The 27,500-nt window shown below is 44.6% G+C and overlaps 1 protein-coding gene across 3 annotated transcripts in view; it reads left to right on the forward strand.

Annotated features, from left to right (window-relative positions):
• Window positions 1-266: 266 nt before the first annotated feature.
• epn3b (epsin 3b) overlaps window positions 267-27,500 on the forward strand; it is a 41,278-nt gene continuing 14,044 nt past the window's right edge. For all 3 annotated transcript variants that reach the window (XM_042105087.1, XM_042105088.1, XM_042105089.1), the window contains exons 1-7: window positions 267-590; window positions 18,771-18,932; window positions 19,304-19,580; window positions 20,041-20,199; window positions 22,626-22,754; window positions 23,196-23,340; window positions 23,989-24,138. In XM_042105087.1, coding sequence (XP_041961021.1) covers window positions 19,512-19,580; window positions 20,041-20,199; window positions 22,626-22,754; window positions 23,196-23,340; window positions 23,989-24,138 — 652 coding nt within the window. In that variant the 5' untranslated portion in view covers window positions 267-590; window positions 18,771-18,932; window positions 19,304-19,511. The remainder of the gene's footprint in view (window positions 591-18,770; window positions 18,933-19,303; window positions 19,581-20,040; window positions 20,200-22,625; window positions 22,755-23,195; window positions 23,341-23,988; window positions 24,139-27,500) is intronic.

Genomic DNA, 27,500 nt, shown 5'->3' on the forward strand with positions numbered 1-27,500 from the left:
TTTGTTTTACATCAGATTGATGAGTAATATTCTCATGGAAGCGGCAGATCTCAATGAACATAGGCCTACATGGCATTGTTTTAGGTTACATTTCCCCTCCCGCTGACTGCCCCATAGCATTCCGTGAGCTATGGCGCTTATCGCATTGCTACGGTACCTACCGGGTTAACGGCTGACTCGGCAGGCCTCGCGCATCCCCAACCGCCCCTCCCACACGCCCTCTCACTGCGCGCGTGTGTGTGTGTGTGTGTGTGTGAGTGCGTGCCTATGCGTGCCAACGTGAGTGCGAAGGCGTGCGCGGTTTGAGTTGCAGCCTCCCCGCTCTGTAATACCTATAATCCCCCCACGCCTCGATTGACAGCGACTACGACTTCACCCCATGCAATATAAAAATCGGCCAACGCCAACCTTCGTTCCCGATTCATCCATCGCGTTTTCGACAGCAGCGGAGGCTAGCTGGATTCCTCTTGTCCCGGGTGCCTAGCGTTTGGACACGAGCATCAGCAGTAACGTTATCGCTATCGAGGAGGACGGCCGTGGTGATGAGCAGAGTCTTCGGGAACCGGAGCGGATGATGCGCGGCACAGGAGGTAGGCTACGTTAGGGCACTGGCTATGGTTGTGCTTGTGTCGTTAAATCGTGGTCAGACCTTCGGCTGGGGTGAACGCTGTAAGATGCCTACATCAGGCTACAGTAGCTTTGGCTGTAGCCAACAAGAGTGTCGCATCCATGCTTTGACGCAATATTCCTGTTTGAGTCCTTGTTTCTTGTTATGACAGATTGAGTGAAAATCTATCCTAAACCCTTGAAATAACAAGATTCACAGCTCAGTTACTGGCAGAGCCTATGTTTACACTACAGCATAGCTTAAATGTAAACATTGGTTAAAAGTATCTTGTCATGATGGTAACGCACTATACCATATTGCCGCCACAGAAAGTGCACAATATTTCTGTAGCGTAGCCTACTCGGCCGCTACGGCAACGTCCAACGTGATACATTCACATTCCACATTGACGTTGCAAGGTGATGCTGCGCTTGCTTGCAGTGCCGTTATGCCATGTGTTCAGTTCTCTTTCTCTCTCACTCTCTCACTCACACACACACACACATTCACACTCTCTCACACACACACACACAGACAGACAGACAGGCACAGAGACTGAGTGGATTTCTCGGCATCTTGGGCTAATGGAAAGTTGGAAGAAAGTGCGAGTGTTAGAAGATATAGAGAGATATAACAGTTTATTTTAGTAAAACTGTGTAGCCTAAATTTCGTTTACATATCCTCGTAGAAACACGATGTGTGAAAAAGAACCCAATTTCTGGCTTAATTTGCCAACCGAAGACCGAAAGAGTAGGCCTTGACAATTGATAGGCCTGCTAACCAGTGAGAAGCCTCAGTAGCAACAAGGTTGACATGGGAAAATCATTATTTCATCACACTTTGTTCATATGACCATGACTTTACTAACTCATTAGGCCTGACATCTACCTTTGAGTTGGTTCAGCACAGCCCTAATGTTAGTTCTACATCCATCTGTGGAACTCTGTTGAGCCTTCATAACTAACAATGTTCTAAGATTTGTTTAGTAGCTTGGGTGCAGGGCCTACTTCTCTACTATTGTTTTGTCTACTGTACATACCAGTACATGATTGAGGTTTTTGGTAATTGGTCTTTGGCTGTGGCATTCCCCTTCACTGACACAGTAAGCGGGCGTTAACAGAGGAGAGACACACGGTGGCAACAGTAGGCCAGTCCCGAGGGCGTGCTCCTCTCGTCCCAATGTGTGTGTTTGTTTTTTTTTTGTGCCAGACAGCACTCATTACTCATGTGCAAGGCCGATTCAATAAATTGTCCCGACTCGAGCGCTATTTCTGGAGCAGCAGCAGTAGCCGAAAAACATCACACTTCCACTCGATGACAGAGTCCACTTTTCCTGCATGCAGTTGGGGGGTTGGAATGTAGGTGTACTAGACAGTTGCACCTCTATATCTCCCTCTTTCTGTCACACACACACTACACCAGCCAGATTGGGATGGGGGGGGGGGGGGGTTGGAATGTGGGTGGACAGTGTTGCAGTCTCTCTCTCTCTCTCTCTCTCTCTCTCTCTGTCTGTCTGTCTCACACACACACACACACACACACAAAGACGGGGGGGGGGGGGGTTGTAGAGACCACGTGTCCCAGATCAACCCTAAAAAGCAGGACACTCTCTAAAAACCAACTCTCTCAACCAACCTACCCTCCCCAGTTTCAAACATTACATCAACAGGGGTGTTTTCAACAGCAATAAACTCGCCAGACGCTAGCCCAGGCTTGAAATAGAAAAAAACAGAAAAAAAACCCCTGCCAAACCCAATTCTAATCTGTCGGGCGGCCTCAGTGGCATGCCCGACAGTGGTAATGGCCCAGATATTTCCTCTGCCGCTGAGCAGAGTCAAGTATTGGGTTTGGCTGCGTGTGTTGCTGGGGCGGAGGCACCAGCCAGCAGGCAGGGGAGGAAGGCCCACGGTGAGCTGCCTGGGGCCTCAGTGTTGGGCACGGGCACACTGGTACGCGTCCTCTCCCTCTCCTGTCACGCACACTAACAGTAAACTTCAATAATGTTCAGTAACGTTCGATAACATTCAGTAATATCCAGCGTTCAGTAACGTGTTAACGTTCAGTAACTTTCAGTGAAGTTCAGTTAAGTAAACTTAACGTGCAGTGATGTTCAGTAATGTTTAGTGTTTAGCTGAATCTTGTAGCCTATTTCTTGTGAATGATGCATAGTTTGGGGAATATTCTGTGTTCTGATAATAGCCAGGCTGATGCTTTTAAAATCAGATTGTTCTGCACATGTACTGTAACCGCACTAAGGAATCCCACACTGCACAGGACAGCGGAGCTGGCGCAGCCCATAATAATCTGCCCTCTCAGTCGGTCAGTGAGTCGTGTGGCCGTGTCCAGACCCACAGTGAGGGCGTCTGTCTGGGCTCCTGCTGCTCCGTTGCCACCGTGGAGCCGTCAGCTGGGAGGGCAGCCAGCTGCACACACTTGAACCTCCACTGCTACAGCCGTCTGGGGCTCAATGGGGCCCATTCTCCCTTTCTCTCCCTCTCTCTCTCTCTCTCTCTCTCTCTGTCTCTCTCTCTCTCTCTCTCTCTCTGTCTCTCTCTCTGTCTCTGTCTCTCTCTCTCTGTCTCTCTCTCTCTCTCTCTCTGTCTCTCTCCCTCTCTCTTTCTCTCTCTCTCTGTCTCTCTCTCTCTCTCTCTCTCTGTCTCTCTGACTATCTCCTTGGATCTGTCCCTTAACCCACACTCTCTTTCAGTCTCATTCTCTCCTCTTATTTCACTTGGAGGTTTAAATGGGCCCTTAGAAATCTCTCATTGTGTACATCTTTCTCTCTGTCTCTCTCTCTCTCTCTCTATCTCTATCTCTATCTCCCTATATCTCTCCCTCATACACTCTCTCTCTTTCAGTTTCACTCTCTCCCTCTCCTATGCCAGTTTGAGGTTTAAATGTTTTATGGGTTTTAGTGGTGTAATTGTGTGAGAAGGTTAGACAGATGAAGGAGTGTTACACCGTTCTCTCTCTCTCTCTCTTTCTCTCTCTCTCTCTCTCTTTCTCTCTCTCTCTCTCTCTCTCTCTTTCTCTTCCTCTTCTGCATATACTAAGATCTATCCCCAGTGACCTCTGTCTCTCTTTCTCTTACTCACACACACACACACACACACACACACACAAGTACACACACACACACACACACAAGTACACACACACACACTCGCACACACACACACACACACAAGTACACACACACACACACACACACACACACACACACACACACACACACACACACACAAGTACACACACACACACACACACACACACACACACATACTCTCTTTCTGCTGATTCTGAACTCACAGCTCTCCTCATAAGGGCCTCTCTACATTCAGATGTTTACTGCAAACACTTCAAAATGTTTTTCATGCCAGATATCTCATCTCTCTCTCTCTCTCTCTCTCTCTCTCTCTCTCTCTCTCTCTCTCTCTCTCTCTCTCTGTTTCGTATTTCCAGTTCCATAGAGCTGTCGATTCTGAAGCATAAACTAACCCCTCTTTAGACTTGGTTTGAAAATACATCCCAGGCAATCAACACACACACACACACACACACACACACACACACACACACACACACACACACACACACATCACCATTTCCCCTGTGTCCAAGGTGGACAGCTAGCGACATTGCTGAGCACTTGTATTCAGATTTGTTGTTACTGCCCACATGCATCAGGACGCATTAGCTTTTACACAGCAAAAGATAGGTGATCAAAGATGGGTGGTGACCTTGGTAAGTGTTTTCGAGTGATCACAAATCATCATAGTGGTCGTTTACACTTGTATATAGTGCTGGCCACTTTTGATCCGATGGCCCAAGACACATTTTGAACCAGATTTTAACAGGGTCAGTGACAGCCCTTGTACAGAGTGTCTGTAGTCTCCCTCTTCCATCCAGTGTGGTCTCAGTCCCGCTCCTAGAGAGGTCTAGAGGAGGCATGGTGTGGTCTCAGTCCCGCTCCTAGAGAGGTCTAGAGGAGGCTGAGGCGTGGTGTGGTCTCAGTCCCGCTCCTAGAGAGGTCCTGAGGAGGCTGGGGTGTGGTCTCAGTCCCGCTCCTAGAGAGGTCCTGAGGAGGCTGGTGTGTGGTCTCAGTCCCGCTCCTAGAGAGGTCTAGAGGAGGCTGGGGTGTGGTCTCAGTCCCGCTCCTAGAGAGGTCTAGAGGAGGCTGAGGCGTGGTGTGGTCTCAGTCCCGCTCCTAGAGAGGTCTTGAGGAGGCTGAGGCGTGGTGTGGTCTCAGTCCCGCTCCTAGAGAGGTCTTGAGGAGGCTGAGGCGTGGTGTGGTCTCAGTCCCGCTCCTAGAGAGGTCTTGAGGAGGCTGAGGCGTGGTGTGGTCTCAGTCCCGCTCCTAGAGAGGTCTAGAGGAGGCATGGTGTGGTCTCAGTCCCGCTCCTAGAGAGGTCCTGAGGAGGCTGGTGTGGTCTCAGTCCCGCTCCTAGAGAGGTCCTGAGGAGGCGTGGTGTGGTCTCAGTCCCGCTCCTAGAGAGGTCTAGAGGAGGCATGGTGTGGTCTCAGTCCCGCTCCTAGAGAGGTCCTGAGGAGGCTGGTGTGGTCTCAGTCCCACTCCTAGAGAGGTCCTGAGGAGGCGTGGTGTGGTCTCAGTCCCGCTCCTAGAGAGGTCTTGAGGAGGCTGGGGTGTGGTCTCAGTCCCGCTCCTAGAGAGGTCCTGAGGAGGCTGAGGCGTGGTGTGGTCTCAGTCCCGCTCCTAGAGAGGTCCTGAGGAGGCTCGGGCGTGGTGTGGTCTCAGTCCCGCTCCTAGAGAGGTCTAGAGGAGGCTCGGGCGTGGTGTGGTCCTAAGACGGCTGTATTACAATGCCAGAGCTCCCCTCTTGACACTAGCAGAGGGGTACACACAAGGGTAATGAATTTTCTGTAAGACATTATAATTAACAAAAATGTGTGTGTGTGTGCTGTGTCTACCTCTGCCATCTGGCTTTGTCTCATTTAGATTCTCACAGAGTTCCTGTTTGATGCATCATATTTGTTATTTGATTTGCAAACCTGCCAGTGCAAGTCTGTGTCACTTTTCAGATTGCAGATATTCACAGCTGGGCCCATAGGTAGGGGATTTCTCTCAGCGGCCAATCAACAACCAAGCCTATTTACCGTCAAAAACAGAATCACCAACAAAGCAACCTTTGTGGGCCAAAAAAGCCTCACCAGCAGAATAGCCTTTGAGCATTTCACTGGCGTTATCAAGAAGGCACCATCCCATGTCACATGTGCTTAATATCTGTCACCTCTCCCTATCCCTTACAGCTTTTCTCGGTTGCTTTGTTGCATCAGATCAGAATTGAAATTCTCAAATCTGTTCAAACTCCAAATCATCTCATCTTTTGTGCACGTCATTAAAGCAGTTTTTCCCCATCTTGAACAAATAACAGTACGTCCATGCAACTGATTTTGTACAAATGTCTGTTGTGTTTTTCAGTTTTCAGTTGCTAATGTCATGTTGGTCAAAATGCACTATACTGCTTCCCTGCTGAATAGTCCTACACCAGGGGTGTCAAACATAAGGCCCGGGGACCAGATCAGGCCCGCCAGCAGGATTCATACGGCCCCCCAGATGTTTTGGGTAGGAAGGGAAAATTAGAAAGAAGATATTCACATCCACAATTTGTAATAAGCAATTTCTGTAATAAATTGATTAAACATAGCACTGCAAATCATCCCCAGGAAGGAAGAGGCCAAAAAACTGACATGGAAATTGGGTGTTTCAAGAGAGAAAGAGCAGGATATGACGAGTAAATGATTTGTACTTGTTTGCTCATGAGTGGGTGTAGTAAAGGAGTATATAATCAAACAACACTCTGATACCAATGCAGAGAAATAAAAAATGACCACAACAATGACGGCCCCCGTGAGGTCTCATTCCAACAAATCCGGCCCACTTCCTGTATGAGTTTGACACTCCTGTCCTACAGCATAAAACACACTGGCCTTATTTAATCGATTGTCGAAATGTGTTGAACTAGCTAGTGTCATAGTGTGTTATATAAATATATGTGACCTGACAGACAGGAACGTCAGGATGTATAGAAAGATGTACAGTGGTGGACCGCTCTGACCAAGGGGTGTTTTACTGTCTTCATTGGCCCAATGCTGTAAAAGCTATTGTTTTCTTTATACTGTCACAATGGCTGTCAACAGACAAAAACCTTTGAAACACATCAATTGTCTTGCAATGAACCCTTTGCAGTACTCCTTTGTAGTTTTGAAATTGAAAATAGTGCTGCCTTTTGCATTGGTCATAAGAAAATACTTATACCGTAAGTCATATTGACAACAAGACAAAACAGTTTGACTATCTTGACATACACAATGGCATTAGGACTAACCGTTGTGCAAATGTTAATGATGATTCAATATGATGATTGATGGTTTTTCATTTAGCAGACGTTTCCATCCAAAGCGACTTACAGGTCTAGAGCTGGGCTTCTCAAATGCAGCGTTTCTCTGCTGGCTTTCCCCTATTTCCTGGCTCTCACCTGAAGAAACCTGTCAGTGTTACTCCTGATGAGCCAAACACAGCATGTGTATGCTAATCAGGGACACTTTCTGTCTCGGAGCAGACCTACTGAGAAAGGGAAGATTCTGCTAGATCCTAGGCAATAACCTAATTATGTCCACTCAGTATTCCCACAATCTGTGCGTTGGATGCTGACAGATTTTTGCAGATTTGTGGGTGACCGATGTGCATCACGTCGCATGCTGCTTGCAAACCTTGTCACTCTCAATGTGACGTTTTGAGTCTCTCTGAAGTGTATGATTCCATGACACAGACTCACAGGCAGTCATTCCAGAAGAGTTGTGGTCATCAAGCTAGCCCATAACTATTTCCGGCCTTCCATAAGGCGGTCTAACCACAGCGGCGGTATAATGTGATGCAAGACACTGAAACAGTGATTGCTGCTCTGAACGCGTACACACCCTGTTCTCACTGGAGACCAGCTCTCTTCATCGCCTAATTCCCCATCCTCTTCCTCCTCCGTCCTGCTTTCCCCCGTAGCGCAGCCTACTTCCCATGGCCATAAATCACTGTCATGCCCAGCTAAGCGCCCAGGTCTCCCCACAAACGCACAGCACAGCACAGGGCTTTCCTGTGTGAGGGAACTCAAAAGGCAACAGCCTCCTTATGCCTCTCTCACCACATGGACGTATATATTCACATTTATATTTGCATTAACATAATGCATGTGGTCGATTATAGCGCATTCTAGTAGAGAGATAGAGAGTTGGTGAAGGGCAGTCAGATGAAGGGGTTTGCAAAATGACATATCACAGTGTCCCAATTTCCACTTCTGGGGCCTCCTTGCTTGCCAGCAGAGGGATGAGACGCAACAGTTCTAACACACGCATGCATTTCCTATTGGTTAGTTAGTAGCAATGAATGAATGGATGACATTGACTATGATTCCTCCAGCTGAATGTATTTTGCTCAAGTTAGTAGCACTGAATGAATGGATGATGTCAATTATTTTTATAATTGTGTTTTACAGTATTTGGACGTTCTTCTTCAAAGCCACTTACAGTATATAAGTAATATTGCTATAATTGACATCCGGATAATAATTACGGGTCTTCCCGGATAGAACTTTTGCTTGAGCCATCATTCCTCTCATTGTGTTTCCGTTTGAGTCAGTTTAGTAGTTTTTAAAGCCAGCTCATCTCAGCTGGAGAGTGTCCATATGTTGTCTGGGCTGAGTTTATGTAATGAGTTATCCGTGCAGATGATAAGCTGTGGAGGTCCTCTCGCTGAAAGGACGGAATGTCCCGCTGTGCTTACAGCTCTATTGCGTTCAGGAGGTCGGTTTAATCACACCAGGCACGCAAGTCATTTCGGGGCAGAATGGGTTTGATCAGCCATGAGGTTTTTGGCTTACAGACCGACGGTGGGGTTGATTTGTCAGATGTTCTGTTACGAGACTCCAGATGAGGCCCACATCTGTCTCGTCCTTTCTCCCTCTCTCACTCCTCTCTCCCTCTCCCTCATTCTCTCTCCCTCTCCCTCGTTCTCTCTCCCTCTCCCTCTCCTCTCTCTCATCCCTCTGTCTCCCTTTCTTTCTCTCTCACTCCCCTGTCTGGTTCTCCTCACTGTATCTCTCTTCCCTGTCTCTTCATCCCCCTCTCTCACTCCCTCTCTCCAATTTCTCTCTATCCCTCTAGTTTTACTCTTAGACTTTTCCCTCTCTTCTTCCTCATCTCTCTCTCTGCTCTTAGACTCTTCCCTGCCTCTTCATCCCCCTCTCTCACTCCCTCTCTCCCATTTCTCTCTATCCCTCTAGTTTCACTCGTTTTGCTGCTCTTTAGACTCTTACCTGCCTCTTCTTCCTCCTCTCTCTCTCTGCTCATAGACTCCATCTGAGTGTTCCTCTTCCTCTTCATCTTCCACCTCTCTCAGCCCTCTCTCACTGCACTGGACCTACAATACAACAAAATATAAAGCATAAACAATTGACATGGAGCGGTTAAAGTAAAAACAATATGTAGGAAGTAAATAAATAAATACAAATAAATACATACATACATTTTATTTCAACTGTTTTTTCAGGGGAATTTGACTGAGCCATAATCATCACGAACATACCGGTACATACATAAATGGACACACAAATACTCTGATACAGCTCAGTGTTTCCCACAGAATTGAATTCTATTTGTGGTGGTAGGTTTGCAGAATTAACTTAAATGCAACAGTTTTTAACAAATTAGCGCAGCGTGGTTATGATGCTAACCAGATTTAAGCACAATGTAGTACAACCTGGAAAATCATTGTGTGGTGGTCAATGTTGATATTGTGATGGGCCACCACAAATAAGTCAATATATGGGAAACACTTTTAATCACTTTAATCACTTTTCCCCTAGTGGCAGCTCCTTACATTATGGCATTCTGTAGCATATCATGCTTCTGTTGTCATTAGCTCTCTCCCTCTATCCCTTCCTCTCTCTCCCTCTCTATCCCTTCCTCTCTCTCCCTCTCTATCCCTCTTCTCTCTTCATCCTCTCTCCCTCTCTATCCCTTCCTCTCTCTCCCTCTCCCTCTCTATCCCTTCCTCTCTCTCCCTCTCTATCCCTTCCTCTCTCTCCCTCTCTTTCCCTTCCTCTCTCCCTCTCTATCCCTTCCTCTCTCCCTCTCTCTCCCTCTCTTTCCCTTCCTCTCTCTCCCTCTCTATCCCTTCCTCTCTCTCCCTCTCTATCCCTTCCTCTCTCTCCCTCTCTATCCCTCCCTCTCTCTCCCTCTCTTTCCCTTCCTCTCTCTCCCTCTCTATCCCTTCCTCTCCCTTCCTCCCTCTGTCTCCTCGACCCAGTTCTGTGTCTTAATCAATCTCCAGTGCAGCCGGTCCTCCTCCTCTCCGACCCTGTGTCACCACTGTCCCGATCGATGGCGCTAGAAAACATCGGCAGCCTGGTGTGCTCAGTCAAAAGTAGGGGTTGTAAAAAAACTATCACCTGACAGTAAGAATTTTGACCGATTCTTATGTTCCTAAACTTTTTTTGGGATCAGTCTAGCATCTATCTATCTATATATCTATCTAGCTAACTATTTATGTAATATACTGTATATGTCTATATACTGTATGTCTGTCTGTTTGTCAATATATCTATCTATCTGTCTATCATCTCTCTTCTCATCTATCTATTACTGTAAATGGTTGTATGGATCAAAAGTGTAATGGGTTCCTCCTCAGCCAATCCTCCACCTTTGTTTTTGCACACACACAGGCAGACACACTGACAAAACCTCACCACCTTGATGGAGGTAATAACTCCCAAGTGAACAAATAACATCTTGAACAAATGACGCTCTCCGTCTCTGTCTTGTGTTTATTTTTCTCTTTTGCTGCAGTGCTTTATTTTATTCTCTGGATCTGTCCTTCAGCCTCTCTCTCTCTTTGTCTCTATCTCTCTCTCTCTCTTTCTCTCTCTTCCTCTGTCATCTCCACTCTACAGTATGTCTCTTCTCACACCAGTTTATTAGTTCTCGAGATGGTTGAGTGCTGACTTGCTACAGGGAGATGTATGTAAACATTTTTCTAAAGATTTTTTGTCCCCCTTCATTGATGAAGAGTTCTCTCTTGAATTGACTCATACCTCTGTCTGCTCAAACAGAAGAAAAAAATATATAAATATTTTTAAATTTCTCAGTGTTGATTTCCCTGCTGTTGGTGTCTGGTAAACGTCTATAGATCATATTGATCTTGAATGCTCTGTAGTTGGCTGAAGGGGAGAGATAGGCCTCAGTGGACTGTGTGCTGAGTTCCTGTGGGTTTGAAGGCTTTGACATTGAAAGCTGAAAGTGCTGATTTATCTCTTCTTCTTCCCCCCCCCCTCTCTCTCTCTCTCTCTGTCTGTGTCTGTTTTTCTATCTCTAACACTCACAGACATTTACACACACACACACATGCACACAGACAGACAACAGACACACACACACATTTGGAACAATGTTGATTGCTATGTAAACAGGAATCTGCTCAAAATGTGACATTCTACTTGCTTGTGTGTGTGTGTGTGCGTATATGTGTGTAAGTATGTGTGTGTGTGTGTGTGTGTGTGTGTGTTCTAAGACAGCCCTGTTACATTGCCAGGGTTCTCCTCTGTTGACACCAGCTAGAGGTGTACACACAAGGGCAATGGAGTTCCCCTCACTGCATTCTAATTAACCACAGAGTGTCTGTGTGCCAGAAGAAAAGACAGAAAAGGGAGGGTGATTTTGTAGAAATGGAGGAGTGCAAGAGAAAAAACAGAGAGAGAGGAGGAAAAAGAGAACAAGAGTGAGAATAGAAGTCTCTCATCAGAGAGCGAAAGAGAGAGAGAGAGGGATTGTGTGACAGAAGGAGGGAGATGAGAGAGAGAATGAGAGACAGAAAGAGAGAGTGATAGAGTGAGAGAGATAGAGTGAATATGGTGGTGGAGGTGATGAGAATGAGACACAGAGAGAGAGAGGGATACAGTGAGAGAGATAGAGTGTGTATGGTGGAGGTGGAGAGAATGAGACACAGAAAGAGAGAGAGAGATAAAGTGAGAGAGATAGAGTGTGTATGGTGGAGGTGGAGAGAATGAGACACAGAAAGAGAGAGAGAGAGATAGTGAGTTTGGTGGAGGTGAAAAGAATGAGACTCAGAGAGGGAGAGAGAGAGAGAGAGGTAGAGTGAGTGAGAGGTGGAGGAGGAGTGAATGAGACACAGAGAGAGGGAGAGAGAGAGAGGTAGAGTGAGTGAGTGGTGGAGATGGAGGAGGAGGGAATGAGACGCAGAGAGAGAGAGGTAGAGTGAGTGAGTGAGAGGTGGAGGAGGAGGGAATGAGACACAGAGAGAGGGAGAGAGAGAGAGAGAGAGAGGTAGAGTGAGTGAGTGGTGGAGGTGGAGGAGGAGGGAATGAGACAGAGAGAGGGAGAGAGAGAGAGAGAGGTAGAGTGAGTGAGTGGTGGAGGTGGAGGAGGAGGGAATGAGACACAGAGAGAGGGAGAGAGAGAGAGGTAGAGTGAGTGAGTGGTGGAGGTGGAGGAGGAGGGAATGAGACACAGAGAGAGGGAGAGAGAGAGAGAGGTAGAGTGAGTGAGTGGTGGAGGTGGAGGAGGAGGGAATGAGACACAGAGAGAGGGAGAGAGAGAGAGAGAGGTAGAGTGAGTGAGTGGTGGAGGTGGAGGAGGAGGGAATGAGACACAGAGAGAGGGAGAGAGAGAGAGGTAGAGTGAGTGAGTGGTGGAGGTGGAGGAGGAGGGAATGAGACACAGAGAGAGGGAGAGAGAGAGAGAGAGGTAGAGTGAGTGAGTGGTGGAGGTGGAGGAGGAGGGAATGAGACACAGAGAGAGGGAGAGAGAGAGAGGTAGAGTGAGTGAGTGGTGGAGGTGGAGGAGGAGGGAATGAGAAACAGAGAGAGAGATAATGTGAGTGGAGGTGGTGGGTTTGATGAAGGAGAGCTGCGTGGTCATGCATATTAATCACAAGATGGCCGCCATGCCTCTGTGGGCAGTGTTAGTGATTGACAGCTGATCTCACCGTGAGCCTTGTCCACCTACACACACGGTGACTCATACACACACACACAAACACACCACACACACACACACACACACACACAAGCCACAATATTAGTCCACTACATCTGCATGTCACTACAGAGACGAATGACGCCATCTTGGCAATATGATGACAATGTACTAGTTACTAATCTGTGCACTTATTCATAAGTTTTCTTTTCACAAAAGGGGGTTTTCACTAGGTAATAGTTAATTTAGTAATACCGGTAGTTTGATACGTCTCATCACATCAAGCTTAGATTTAACACACATTCTATAAGACAGTGTACTAGGACTGGTAAATAAGCTTGCTCCTAACATAGTGATTACATCGTAGTAGTAGTAGTAGTAGTAGTAGTAGTAGTAGTAGTAGTACTAGTCCCTATGTCATCTCTCTCTCCTGTTATATAGGGAAATGACAGGAGATAGAGAGAGAGTGTGAGAGAGAGAGATAAAATTCATTTATTTATATTTTTGTGTACATGTAATTGAGCTTTGGCAATAATGTTCCTGAAACGTTCATGCCAATAAAGCTTTCTTGAATTGAAATTTAATTGAACTGAATTGAGAGAGAGAGAGAGATGGGGGTACATAACAGAAGTATATAGTAGAATACCATAGACATTGAGCAGATATTGAGTGTCATTCATAGTCTATGGTGTGCTCTTCTAGGAGAGCAGGAAGACAAAGTGTTGCTCTGTTATCTTATCAGCATCTAGAGATCAGGGACATGCCTCTAGGAGTCTGTGAGGAAGTGGAAGGCAATTTGTTGCTGAACTTCACATCCTTAATTGTTCCCTAATGCTCCCATGAATGGAGGATATGAACACATCTGCGATGTTCAGTTCTTGCTAATATCCAAGATAATCACCAAGGCAACAGAGCTGATAAACAGTGTAGGCCTACAAATAACACAATCTATTGCAGAAGCCATAATCAGGGTGATGGGCAGGTTTCAATCATAACAGTGTGTAGTTGTGGGTTGAATGCAGACAAGCAAGCTCTGAATGAAATAAATAAAATGTTTGTTAAATATTTCTGTAATATAATACATAAAGTGGTCCCCCTAAAAAGTTGTAATAACCAATGGTATCATAGTTCCAGGCAAACAGTTGAACAGAATAACTTTAAGGACCCTAATTAAAATAACAGGCAAAGTGCATGTGGCACGTGGGAGCATTGAGCTGATCAGCCAATGTTTGAGTGAAATAAATAAACAAATAAATAAATAATACAAAACTAATAAAAGATAAATAAATTAAATCATTTTGGCTAATCCTGTGTCTTTCTGGGTATTGGTATTATATTAGCAAATGGATGTTTCATCATTATTAATTAGACCTCATCCTTCGCATTAATTAGACCTCATCCTTCGCATTTTGCCCACCAAAATAGTATTGATTTAAATTAGGGCCCTAAGTGTTAAAGGACAAATCCGGCAATTTTTCACATAGATCTTAAGTTTCTCGAGGTCACTGAGTACTGTCAACATGGAGGAAAAAGGAAACAACTGGTTTTCAGCTAGGCAGCTACAACGCTACACTCTGGATGCATGTTCTCGAGCCTCCATATTCATGCCCCCGGAGGGTAGCACTGTAGCTGCCTCGCTGCTTTAGCTGTTAGCTGTAGCAACTCGAGCAAGGTACTGTAAAACCGATTGTTTTCATACGAACAGTACTCGGTGACCTCGAAACGGAACTCAATGTGAAAAATCCGCTGGATTGCTCCTTTTAATTCTTAGAGGTTCCAACTGGTTTATGTAGTTCAGTCTGTCATTATGTCTCTCTCCAGGCATTTCAATAAAACTTTCTTAGAACACCTGGCAAGCACAAATGTTCCACTAGAACGGCTTTCGTTCCATTTCATTCTGAAACATTACAAGTTTGAAGTGATGCCGTTGGGCTCCGCAGACGCATCCACCCAGGCCAGCGCTGCTCAGTTAGCATCTCCTCCATTCTGTGTTCCACACGTTCTATTCTCTGTTCTGCCGGTTCTACAGAGGTGAAAGAGGAGAGGCGAGAACAAACAACAAGAAGGAGAGATGATGAGAGAACTGGGGGGTGGGGGGTAGAGGAGAGGATGAGAGAACAGGGGCAAAGGGAGAGGAGAGGAGAGGAGGGCCGGTGGGATTGAATTGCGCTGGTCTAACAGGAACGAGTTGTTTTGGAGGGTATCAGCATATACACATGAGGTGGACGGGCCTCTGGGATGGGACGGATAGATGCCCTTTACCACACACACACACACACACACACACACACACACACACACACACACACACACACACACACACACACACATACATATACACACATACAGAGAATATGGTGGACACACACACACATAAAGATAAAATGAGGTAATCCATATTGTTCTATGTCCAAGTGCAAATGTGTGTGTGTGTGTGTGCACGTGCGTGTGTGCACGTGTTGGTGGGTGGGTGGTTGTTGGTGTGAGAGAAAGAATTTCACTATCAGACTCCTTTTAGAAATTGCCTTAATAGTCAGTAGTGTGTGCAAAACATCTCATAATAGATGTAATTTTTGCAATCTAAAATCTATTTAATGTTATATTAAACATTAAACTACTGTGTATGTCTGTGTGTGTGTGTGTGTGTGTGCGCGCGCGCGTACATGCATGCATGCGTGTGTGTGAGGGAGTATGTGTTTGTGTGTATTAATGAGTCAGGACTTTCTGCATAATGACAAAAACAAGAACAAGTGTGAACTTGTTTGACCCCATTGGTATCCTACAGAAGAGAGCAAATGCAGGTGTGTGTGTGCCTGTGAGTCAGTTTGTGTGTGTGTTTGTGAGTCAGTTTGTGTGTGTGTGCCCGTGAGTGAGTGTCCTACTCGGCACTCTTGATTAATGTGCTGACCTCCTTGCTTTCTTTCCCCCTTGCTTACCTTTCTCCTTCTTTCTCTCTTTCTCTTTTTTTCTTATCTCTGTTTTCCACATCCTTTCTCTCCCTCATTTCCACTTATTTCTCTTTCTCATCACATCTTGCTTTTTGTTCTCCTCTGTCTCTGTCACTATAGTAATTTACTCCAAACATTCCACTAGTGGCCATGTTTACTCAAAACATTCCATATTCATCAAACATTCCATTGTTATGTTGTTTACATTTGCAGTGTTTGTATTTGTTTTTTGTACTTTATCAGTTAGGCCATTTCACAAGGTGTCACCACCTTGTCACCAACTTCTGCTGAAATTCCAAAGCTATCACCACTTGCAGAATGTCTGTGGTCAACAAACTGATGAAGTAAAAATGCAGCACTTTTTTCAAAACGTCTTTGTCAATTTTGTTGAGGTTTAGGTTGGAAGATGAGTTGTAGAAAGTTACTCAGCTGTAAAGTACAGTACAGTCTGCAGGGAGGAGAGGAACAGGAAGACCTTTTACCCTGTCAAGGTAATCATTAAACTCAAGTTTAACGAAGCCAGACATCCAGAAAATGTGAAATGGGATAATTGCTTTGATTAAACATTGTATTTTATTTCACCTTCTTACAGCCTACATGCATAGATTTGGCTTGAACATGGACGGAGATTGCACAAATGAAAAGATAATTGAACGTCTTCATTTCTTTGCTCTGCTCGGCACCAGTAATTTGCAGCAGTAGGACAAAGGCACTTCACAGTGTTGGTGTTCTCTCATTTGTCTCAGCTGTTTGTCTCTCAGGGCTTGAAATGTGAAACAGTTCGCCCTGTATGTCAGTGTCTCTCCATACTGGGAGCTGCCAGCTGGCTTTCTGTGTGTGTGTGTGTGTGTGTGTGTGTGTGTGTGCGTGTGTGTGTGTGTGTGTGTGTGTGTGTGTGTGTGTGTGTGTGTGTGTGTGTGTGTGTGTGTGTGTGGGGCTATAGCGCATGTAGACACAAACCAAGGCTCTTCATGGGTCACTGTTGCTATGGCGATTCACCACTTAAATATGGCAAAATGGTTGCCGTGGTTTCTTCCATGTCGTTGCTCATGTGTGGAAAATCCTTGTACCACACACATACATGCACTCACGCGCGCACACATGCACACACATATACACTTTTTTCACATACACACACACACATATTCTTTCTCTCACACACACCCACACATACACTATCTCTGCTCTGTCTCTCTAATGTCACAAACACAAACACACACACACACACACACACAAGCCAAGTCCACAGCAGTCCAAACTAGGCCTTCACCATTAACTTGCTCTCCAGTGAAATACCGATTTGGAAGTAAAACTAGGTTACCAAGTGTGTGTGTGTGTGTGTGTGTGTGTGTGTGTGTGTGTCTGAATGTGCATGTGTGTGTGTGTGAGGCAGTCTAACAGTGTGTGGACATGACTGTGCTTCAGTTTGTATAAGACAGTGTTTGTCAGATATACGCCGTACTACGTGTTTACATCTCTGTCATCTCTTCATAAATCATAAACCAGTTCTTCCTCCATAACCTCTCTATCTATTCATAATAAACTAAGGTGTTCATACTGAGCTAGAGCCACATCTCTACTTTCCAGCGTGCGGAGATGTCTTACAGTCACAGTAATCAAATATGAATTTGAGAGCAGTTATGTGTGTGTGCATGTGTGTCTACTTAGGTGTGTGTGTGTGTGTGCATGTATGTGCGTGTTTGTGTGTGTGTGTGAAAATGTCTTACAGTCACGGTAATCAAAGATGAATGAGGGCTGTTAAGTAGCAGCATGTTGTTGTAAAAACGCAAATTGTTTGATTAAAATGTTCCACTGCGGAACGTGTGTAATGTGCAGTGAACTAAAACAAGCACCTGAAAAACTGTGAAAAAATCAAGTGTGTTTGAAGTGTGAAATAAAACAAAATATTAGAAGTGTGCCACAGGTCTTTAATAGTGTTGGCCTCAGTGGATTGATTCACTGCTTTCTATGGACATGCTGTGGAAACTGAGTAGACACTGTTTTCTTTTTCAGTCATACATACGTCTCATTCATATACTACATGATCGCACCATACATCTCAGTCATATACTACATGATCACACCATACATCTCAGTCATATACTACATGATCACACCATACATCTCAGTCATATACTACATGATCACACCATACATCTCAGTCATATACTACATGATCACACCATACATCTCAGTCATATACTACATGATCACACATCTCATTCATATACTACATGATCACACCATACATCTCAGTCATATACTACATGATCACACCATACATCTCAGTCATATACTACATGATCACACCATACATCTCAGTCATATACTACATGATCACACCATACATCTCAGTCATATACTACATGATCACACATCTCAGTCATATACTACATGATCACACCATACATCTCAGTCATATACTACATGATCACACCATACATCTCAGTCATATACTACATGATCACACCATACATCTCAGTCATATACTACATGATCACACCATACATCTCAGTCATATACTACATGATCACACATCTCAGTCATATACTACATGATCACACCATACATCTCAGTCATATACTACATGATCGCGCCATACGTCTCAGTCGGACGTGATTACTTGTGCTCACACTGTGGGTTTGTACTGCAAGAGAGTCGATAAAACTGTCTAAGTTAACAGGTCAAATGGCAGAATTCTACAGTGGAAAATTACAATAAATCATTTGTGCCCACAACGATCAGACTTCATAACAATCAAAAATATATCAGGCATTTTAATCTTACCTTAACTGCATGGCAGGTCTTAATTCCTTTACAATTATCTTCGCTATTTTAACATAATGTCAGATTCTGTACTCGTTTTTCTTTCTTTTCTTTTCATACGTTATATTTATGTGTTTATTCATATACGTTATATTTATGTGTTTATTCATATACGTTATATTTATGTGTTTATTCATATACGTTATATTTATGTGTTTATTCCCTTGTCTGTGGTGTCTGTCTTGAAAGATTATGTTGTGACATGCAATGTCCACATGAATTTCCCCTAAAGTTCACTTTGACCTTGACCTTGACAAAGGGACAAAAAAAAGGGGGGGGTGGTCCCCCCTCCTCTCTACACTGGTGCTTTATTGACCTTTGACCTCAAACCAGTCCCGTGATGGCAGACTGACCCCGGGACCTGTGCTTATGTTCTCCTCCCGCAGGTGTGAGGCCGGAGCAGGGGATTATGGGTAGAGACGGAGGCGGCGTGCAGCAGGACATGAAGAGTGACCGCTGTGGGGAGGAGGAAGCCTCGGCCCACGGCTGCTAGCACAAACGATCATCCGTCACTGAGACAAGAGGAGGAGGAGGAAGAGGAGGAGAAGGTGGATTTTCTTTGTGTTTGTCTGACTGTGCATTTCTTCACCTCCTTTCTTTCTTTCTTCCTTCCTTTGTTTGTTTGTTTGTTTGTTTGTTTCTTTTTTTTCTTTCTACTTTGTCTTATTCCACTAAATACGTAAAATGCATTAGATACATAAAGTGATGCATAACATGGAGATGCATAATATATGCAGTAAATACATAATTATACACACAATAATGTACATTTAATGTATTTAGGAAATGTATCTTCCTGTTTATCTACACATCCCTTTTCCCTGCTGTCTTATTGCTGTTTTAATTAACATTCTCTCTCTCTCTTTCCCTCCCTTTGTCTGTCTCCCTCTCTCTTTTTTTCTCTCTTTCTGTTCTTCAGTGGCAGTCCTTGGTCCCCCTGTCCCCACTGTGTCGATAACTAGTTCCTCTTTCCCAACATCACGCTAACACACTCCCACACGAACACTCACTCAGACACACAAACACACGCGCACCACACACACACACACACACACACACACACACACACACACACACACACACACACACACACACACACACTCAACGCTCTCCATCCAGCCATCACCATGACGACCTCGGCGCTCCGTCGGCAAGTGAAGAACATCGTGCACAACTACTCTGAGGCCGAGATCAAGGTGCAGCTTCCTAACTTTATACCTGTCACGTCCTCCACTCCGTATTCTATTCATGGTCACTAGAGCATCAGCATCCTCCCTTCGATGCTCCCATGTTTGATGATTGATTATTAAATAGTTATAGTTGTATTAAGTTTGGACACGCAGCATTATATTAAGTGCAGGGTGACATTGACTGCAGTGCACTGTTCCATGAATTAAAAAGCTAACTTGACATATGGGCGCAATCACGTAACTTGTTGGTCGGGTTCGGGTTGACGGTTAGCGCATATTTTGTTGGTTCGGGCAGGGTGGATTTGATCTCCAAAACGGGTCAGGCAGGTGGGGGATCATTAAAAATACGACCCACGCATCACCAAATTTCCTTGTATGTGTGAACGAGAATAAAATTGGATGCTGATTCTGAAGTGTTTATTTGTTTGTTTGTTTGTTTGTTTGTTTGTGTGTGTATTTTGTCCAGGTCCGTGAGGCGACCTCGAATGACCCCTGGGGTCCATCGAGTTCGCTGATGTCAGAGATCGCTGACCTCACCTTCAGCGTGGTGGCCTTCTCTGAGGTTATGAGTATGGTGTGGAAACGGCTCAACGACCATGGGAAGAACTGGAGACACGTCTACAAGGTGTGTGTGAGATTGTGTGTGTCTTTGTGTGGGTGTATGGGTGTGTGTGTGTCTGCAACGTGTGCATTACTGTGCGTATGTGTAAAAGAGAGAAGTGTGTGTGTGTGTGTGTGTGTGTGTGTGTGCGCACGTGTGTGTGTGTATGTGTCTGTCAAAGAGGTTGTGCACTTTCTTTTGGGATGTGTAAATTAAGAATAAAGGAATTGTGTAACTGGAGACCTTTAGAACTGTTATATCACGTTTGAATTAACTAAGAGTGTGTGGTTTAGTGTGTGTGTGTGTGTGTGTGTGTGTGTGTGTGCTCGTGTGTGCTCACATGCATGTTTGAAATAATGGCATAATTAAATCATAAGAATAGTCAGTTACAGTAGACTAGGAATACAAGTGAAGACACTTCTGAGTTCTGTCTCCATTTAGATTAACTCATCTCATCAAATATTTAAGACTCCATTTATAATGCATGAAGCAACTCCAAACCTGTCAGTGTGTGTATGTGTGTGTGTGTATGTGTGTGAGTGAGAGAGAGAGAGAGAAGAGAGAGAGGGAGGGGGTGAAGAGAGAAAGAGAGAGAGAGAAAGAGAGAGGCAGGGGGTGAGAGAGTGTGTGTGTGTGTGTGTGTGTGTGTGTGGAGGTGTGTGTGTGTGTGTGGAGGTGTATGTGTGTGTGTGTGTGTGTGTGGAGGTGTATGTGTGTGTGTGTGGAGGTGTGTGTGTCTGTGTGTGTGTGTGTGTGTGTGTGTGTGTGTGGAGGTGTGTGTGTGTGTGTGTGGAGGTGTGTGTGTGTGGAGGTGTGTGTGTGTGGAGGTGTGTGTGTGATTGTGCACGTACTCTTAGCTCTCTTCTTCTCTTCTTTATCATTTCCACAGCTCTGTATTCATCCGCCATATTTCCCCATCTCTCAATATTATATTGTTTTTTGTGCTGTTGTATTCTGGGTAATGTATGCTAATGCACTATGCTGTGATTGACAGAAACACCGACAGACAAAAAGGGGAAATTTTGACATCTAGTGGTCTAGATGACGGACAGGGCGTTATGCAGTCTCAAATTATGAATGGCCAGAATTAGAGTGTTTGAGGGGAGTGAGTAAAATAATATATAAGTATATATATTCTTTTGATCCCGTGAGGGAAATTTGGTCTCTGCATTTATCCCAATCCGTGAATTAGTGAAACACACTCAGCACACAGTGAACACACAGTGAGGTGAAGCACACACTAATCCCGGCGCAGTGAGCTGCCTGCAACAACAGCTGCGCTCGGCAGTGAGGGGTTAGGTGCCTTGCTCAAGGGCACTTCAGCCGTGCCTACTGGTCGGGGTTCAAACCGGCAACCCTCCGGTTACAAGTCCGAAGCGCTAACCAGTAGGCCACGGACTGCCCCATTTAAAACGTAACTAAAGTCTTGAGTGGGCAGGTTCTCAGCTGGCTATCCTGGGCATGGAGGACAGATGCAGAACACAAATAACAAAGAAAACAAAATAATAACATTACAAAAATACATAACACCAAACAAATCAAAGCATAACATAACAACAAACAAAAATACAACCATGTCAAGGCCATGCTGTTTCAGGCATGTTCATGACCACACCAGGCCCAGGTTGGCTTTAGAGTTACCTGGTGGCTAACCGTAGCCACCTCTTACAATCTTAGGAGATGTTTGTCATGCTCAGGTTGGCTGGTGGCTTTCACATCCATTTTAGAGGGTTCAGAACGCTGAACGTCTTATTTTAGCTTGTATGTGTAAATATTTTACGCGGCTGGTTATTCTGACTGCTATCTCTTCCCACAATCTTTCTCTCTACTGTTTGAACTTTGTTATTTCTTACTCTCACACACATGTTCTGTTTGAATTTTATCTCATTTCTCACTCTCACACACATGTTCTGTTTGAACTTTATCTCATTTCTCACTCTCACACACATGTTCTGTTTGAACTTTATCTTATTTCTCACTCTCACACACACGTTCCGTTTGAACTTCTATCTTATTTCTCACTCTCACACACACGTTCTGTTTAGAGGCGCAGTATGTTGCACTTCAGATGACTCCAGATTAACATTTTAATCTGCTTCAATAAGAAGCCAGGTTTAATACAGCATTCATATCCTGTTTGTCTTAATACTGGATTTTGGTTTATTATTATTATTACAATACTCTCTCTCTCTCTCTCTCTCTCTCTCTCTCTCTCTCTCTCTGTTGTCTCATAAAGGTTCTTCAGATTTGTACTCTTTCTTCCCCATTGTCCATGCCCCTACCACCCCATAAGACTCTGTTGGATTACGTGGCCAAGTCAGGCTCAGATGCAGGCTTTAATACTGGCTTTAGGATTAACATTCTTATTCTACCTTTCTACCTCCCTTTCTGTTCTCTCTCTCTCTCTCTCTCTCTCTCTCTCTCTCTCTCCCTCTCGTCCACCCTTTCAGGCCCTGACGCTGCTGGACTACCTGGCCAAGACAGGCTCGGAGCGGGTGGCACAGCAGTGCCGGGAGAACGCCTTCACCATCCAGACGCTGCGCGACTTCCAGTACGTGGACCGCGACGGCCGTGACCAGGTGCTCCATTACGCCGATACACTTCTCAGGCAGTTTTCACATGCTTTGTTGATTAATAAAACCTGATTAGTTGATTGACTGATTGATTGATTAATTAGTAGGCTGATTGATTGATTGACCAGGACTGTGACTAGGTTATTCATTATGCGCTAATCTTTTCCAACGTTTCTCATATTTTATTGTTATTTTATTGTTATTTTCTTGTTAAGCAACTGCAGTAAATAATTACAATGTAATTGATTGAGAGATTGATTGATTGATTGACTGAACTTATGTTTTCAACTAATTCAATGACTGATTGTTTGATTGATTAATTGGTTGATTGGCTGATTGATTGATTGATTGATTGGTGGTTGATTGGTTGATTCAATTATTGATTGATTGATTGATTGGTTGGTTGGTTGGATGTTTGTTTGATTGACTGATTGATTGATTGTCCAGGGCCTGAATGTGCGTGAGAAGGCCAAGCAGCTGGCGGCGTTGCTGCGTGACGACGAGCGGCTCCGTCAGGAGCGAGCCCAGGCCCTGAAGACCAAGGAGCGCATGGCAGGCGGGGGCACTGGTGGAGGAGGAGGAGGAGGAGGAGGTAGGGCCATGTAATTAATCTAAAACCAATTTCAACTTTTATTATTACTTCCAATGATTATAAAAATTACATATTCCCTCATTTTGAGTTATGAATCCAGTAGACCCCTTTGCTGTACCGTGGTAACTGTTGTCCGAAATCATTGAGTAATCGTGTTACATAATCACGATATCAATATTGACAAAAATATGCATTCTTATGATTTCATGCTTATGATTTTTGGAGTGGTGGAGACTATAAGGAGGAGACTATATCTTCTCAATGTCTTGACTGTTTTCAGCTCATTTTATTAATTTCATAACATGGGAATATAGACCCTTTCAACAACAAAAACAAAAACAATGCTTGAACGTTCTATTTGGGCCCCAATCTACTTCCTCTGCATTAAGATAACATATGGAATGTTAAAAAGGAAGTCTTGTGGGGCCAACTATGATGCTGATGATGGAACTCTCTTGAAAGGGTCCATAGGTGATTCCAAAGTCTTAAATGCCATGATTATGATGTTTACCATTAAGAAGGAGGAGGAGGAGGTGGAGGAGGCCTGGGTAGAGCATGATGTTTGCCCTACAGGAGGAGGAGGAGGGCTGGGCTGGGCAGTGTGGCGGTGCAATACACACAACAATAACCATGATGTTTGCCCTACAGGAGGAGGTGTTGGAGGAGGAGGAGGAGGAGGGCTGGGTGGGGCGGCGGTGCCCCCGGCGTACCCAGGCAGAAGGAGCAGCCAGCCCAGCATGGCAGCACTCTACGGGGAGGAGTTCAGCCGCTCCAGAGGATCACCATCCTCATTCAACTGTGAGTCGGCAGGGTATGTGTGTGTGTGTGTGTGTGTGTGTGTGTGTGTGTGTGTGTGTGTGTGTGTGTGTGTGTGTGTGTGTGTGTGTGTGTCTGTGTGTGTGTGTGTGTGTGTGTGTGTGTGCGTGAGTGTGTGCGTGAGTGTGTGTGTGTCTGTGTGTGTGTGTGTGTGGTTTGAGGTGTAGGGCAAGTCCAGTGGGTTCATAGCATAATTATTTTATTCTGAGAACGAGAGGTGTGTGTGTGTGTGTGCGTGTGTGTGTGAGAGAGAGTGAGTGAGTGAGTGAGTGTGTGAGCCCTACATGGAGAAATCAATCAAAGATTATTAGTAGAGATTCCCAGTCACAAACACACACGCACACACACACACACACACACACACACACACACACACACACACACACACACACACATACACATACACATACACATTCACACATACAGAGAGAGAGAGACAGCAAAAGAGAGAGAGAGAGAGATTTGATTCTATTTGGCATGATGGCCTATTTTGTAAACTTATTGAATCTGGTGTAGGGGAAAAAACATACAACATAATAAAAACAATGTACTTAAACCACAAATGTTCAATTAAAATTGGAAACAAACAAACAGAATTCTTCACTCAAGAACGGGGTGTCCTCTATCACCGACCCTCTTCAATATATATAATGAATTGGCAAAAAGACTTGAGCAGTCAGCATCTCCTGGCCTCCTATTAAATGACTCCGAAATCAAATTTCTTCTTTTTGCAGAGGACTTGGTTCTGCTGTCTCCAACAGAAGAGGGTCTACAGCAAAACCTAAATGTCCTGCACAAGTTCTGTCAGACCTGGGCCCTGACTATTAACCCACAAAAAACAAAAATACTAACCTTCCAGACATCAGGGAAAGAAATTAACCCTTGGTACATATGCAATCGAACAAGTAAAAAGTTACACCTACCTTGGGCTAAAAATCAGTTCAACTGGTAATTTCAACTTGACCGTGAATGATTTGAAAGAGAAAGCAAGAAGGGCTTTCTATGCCATCAAAAAAACTATTCAATTTGACCCATTCGGATCTGGCTCAAAATATTTCAAACAGTTGTCGAACCAATTTCATTATACGGCAGTGAAGTGTGGGGTCCTCTTATGTCCTGTTATTTGGGGCAGCCGTGGCCTACTGGTTAGCACTTCGGACCTGTAACCGGAGGGTTGCCGACCAGTATGCACGGCTGAAGTGCCCTTGAGCAAGGCACCTAACCCCTCACTGCTCCCCGAGCGCCGCTGTTGATGCAGGCAGCTCACTGTGCCGGGATTAGTGTGTGCTTCACCTCACTGTGTGTACACTGTGTGCTGTGTGTGTTTCACTAATTCACGGATTGGGATAAATGCAGAGACCAAATTTCCCTCACGGGATCAAAAGAGTATATATAATAAAAAAAATGTACAATGGACTTGAGAAATGGGACAAACACCCAATCGAAACCCTGCATGCAGAGTTCTGTAAAAGTATCCTCAAGGTACAGAGGAACACACCTAACAATGCATGCAGGGCTGAATTAGGTCAATACCCTTTACTAATTAAAATAGAAAAAAGAGACATCAAATTTGTCGAACATCTCAAAACAAGCGACCCCAACTCTTATTGTTATAAAGCCCTAAAAAGCCAAGATATGAGTGTAAAAACAAGTCCCCTCATCCAGCTAGTCCTGAGACTCACACATACTAATAGTACAACTAACACAACATAATAATAATAATAATAATAATAATAATAATAATAATAATAATAGTCAGCCTCAGGACCTTGCCACCCTTTCTCAAACAATTCGGCCTAACCAAATTATAAATGCAGAAAAACAAAATTACTTATCATATTGGACTGAAACAACAAAAAGACAAAATAAACTTCAATGTTATTTGGCCCTAAACAGAGAGTACACTGTGGCAGACTACCTATACACAGTCACTGATACTAGACAGAGAAAAACCTTGACCAGGTACAGACTAAGCAATCACAGTCTGGCTATTGAGAAGGGCAGACACAGGCAAACCTGGCTGCCCAGAGAAGACAGGCTGTGCACCAACTGCAACCAAGGTGCCATAGAAACAGAGCTTCACTTTTTGGCTGAATGCTGCCAATGGAAAGAGATACGAGATCAATTCTTTCCTAAATTCAGAGAAATGCAACCTTCAAAACTTTAAGATCTAAGTCTAAGAATACTATTAGGAGAGGAACAAAAGAGCGCAAGAGTCGCAGCAAGATATATAGATGCTTGTCTTAAACAAGGGGAGTCACTTCATCAGTGAAGCACACAAAAAAGTCAAATACACACACACACACACACACACACACACAGCCACACACCACACTTACATGCATTCCCATCCACACCATCACATACACACTACCCTTACAGAGAGAGTTTATCTGTTGTGATAGCCATTGGTATCCTCATGTCCTTGTTGGTGCCTATTGGCCTCCATCTCTGTCTGTGCCACAGCTTTGCAGCCTGCGCTGCTGATCACATTAGAGTGGCCGCAGAAATCAACATGTCAGAAAGCCAACGAGGAAATATGAGAGTGGAGACATGAGAGTGGAGACATGAGAATGGAGACATGAGAGTGGAGACATGATGAGAGTGGAGACATGAGAGTGGAGACATGATGAGAGTGGAGACATGAGAGTGGAGACATGATGAGAGTGGAGACATGAGAGTGGAGACATGATGAGAGTGGAGACATGATGAGAGTGGAGACATGATGAGAGTGGAGACATGAGGGTGGAGACATGAGAATGGAGACATGAGAGTGGAGACATGAGAATGGAGACATGAGAGTGGAGACATGATGAGGGTGGAGACATGAGGGTGGAGACATGATAATGGAGACATGAGAATGGAGACATGAGAGTGGAGATATGAGAGTGGAGACATGAGAGTGGAGACATGATGAGGGTGGAGACATGAGGGTGGAGACATGAGAGTGGAGATATGATGAGAGTGGAGACATGAGGGTGGAGACATGAGAGTGGAGACATGAGAGTGGAGACATGAGAGTGGAGACATGAGGGTGGAGACATGAGAGTGGAGACATGATGAGAGTGGAGACATGATGAGAGTGGAGACATGATGAGAGTGGAGACATGAGAGTGGAGACATGTGGGCACAAAATGAAGACAGATGTCTACTGTGTCATTCCACAGTAATAGGCCAGTGGAATTAGAATATGGAATTAGAATATGTCAGAAACATGATGTGTCTCTCTCTCTCTCTCTCTCTCTCTCTCTCTCTCTCTCTCTCTCTCTCTCTCTCTCTGTCTCCCTCTTTCTTCTTCCCTCTGTCTGTATCTATTTTCTTGCCGTGTCTTTCTCTTATATTTT

Source organism: Alosa sapidissima, chromosome 9 (assembly GCF_018492685.1).
Source record: "Alosa sapidissima isolate fAloSap1 chromosome 9, fAloSap1.pri, whole genome shotgun sequence".
In the NCBI taxonomy this organism is placed as follows: domain Eukaryota; kingdom Metazoa; phylum Chordata; class Actinopteri; order Clupeiformes; family Clupeidae; genus Alosa; species Alosa sapidissima.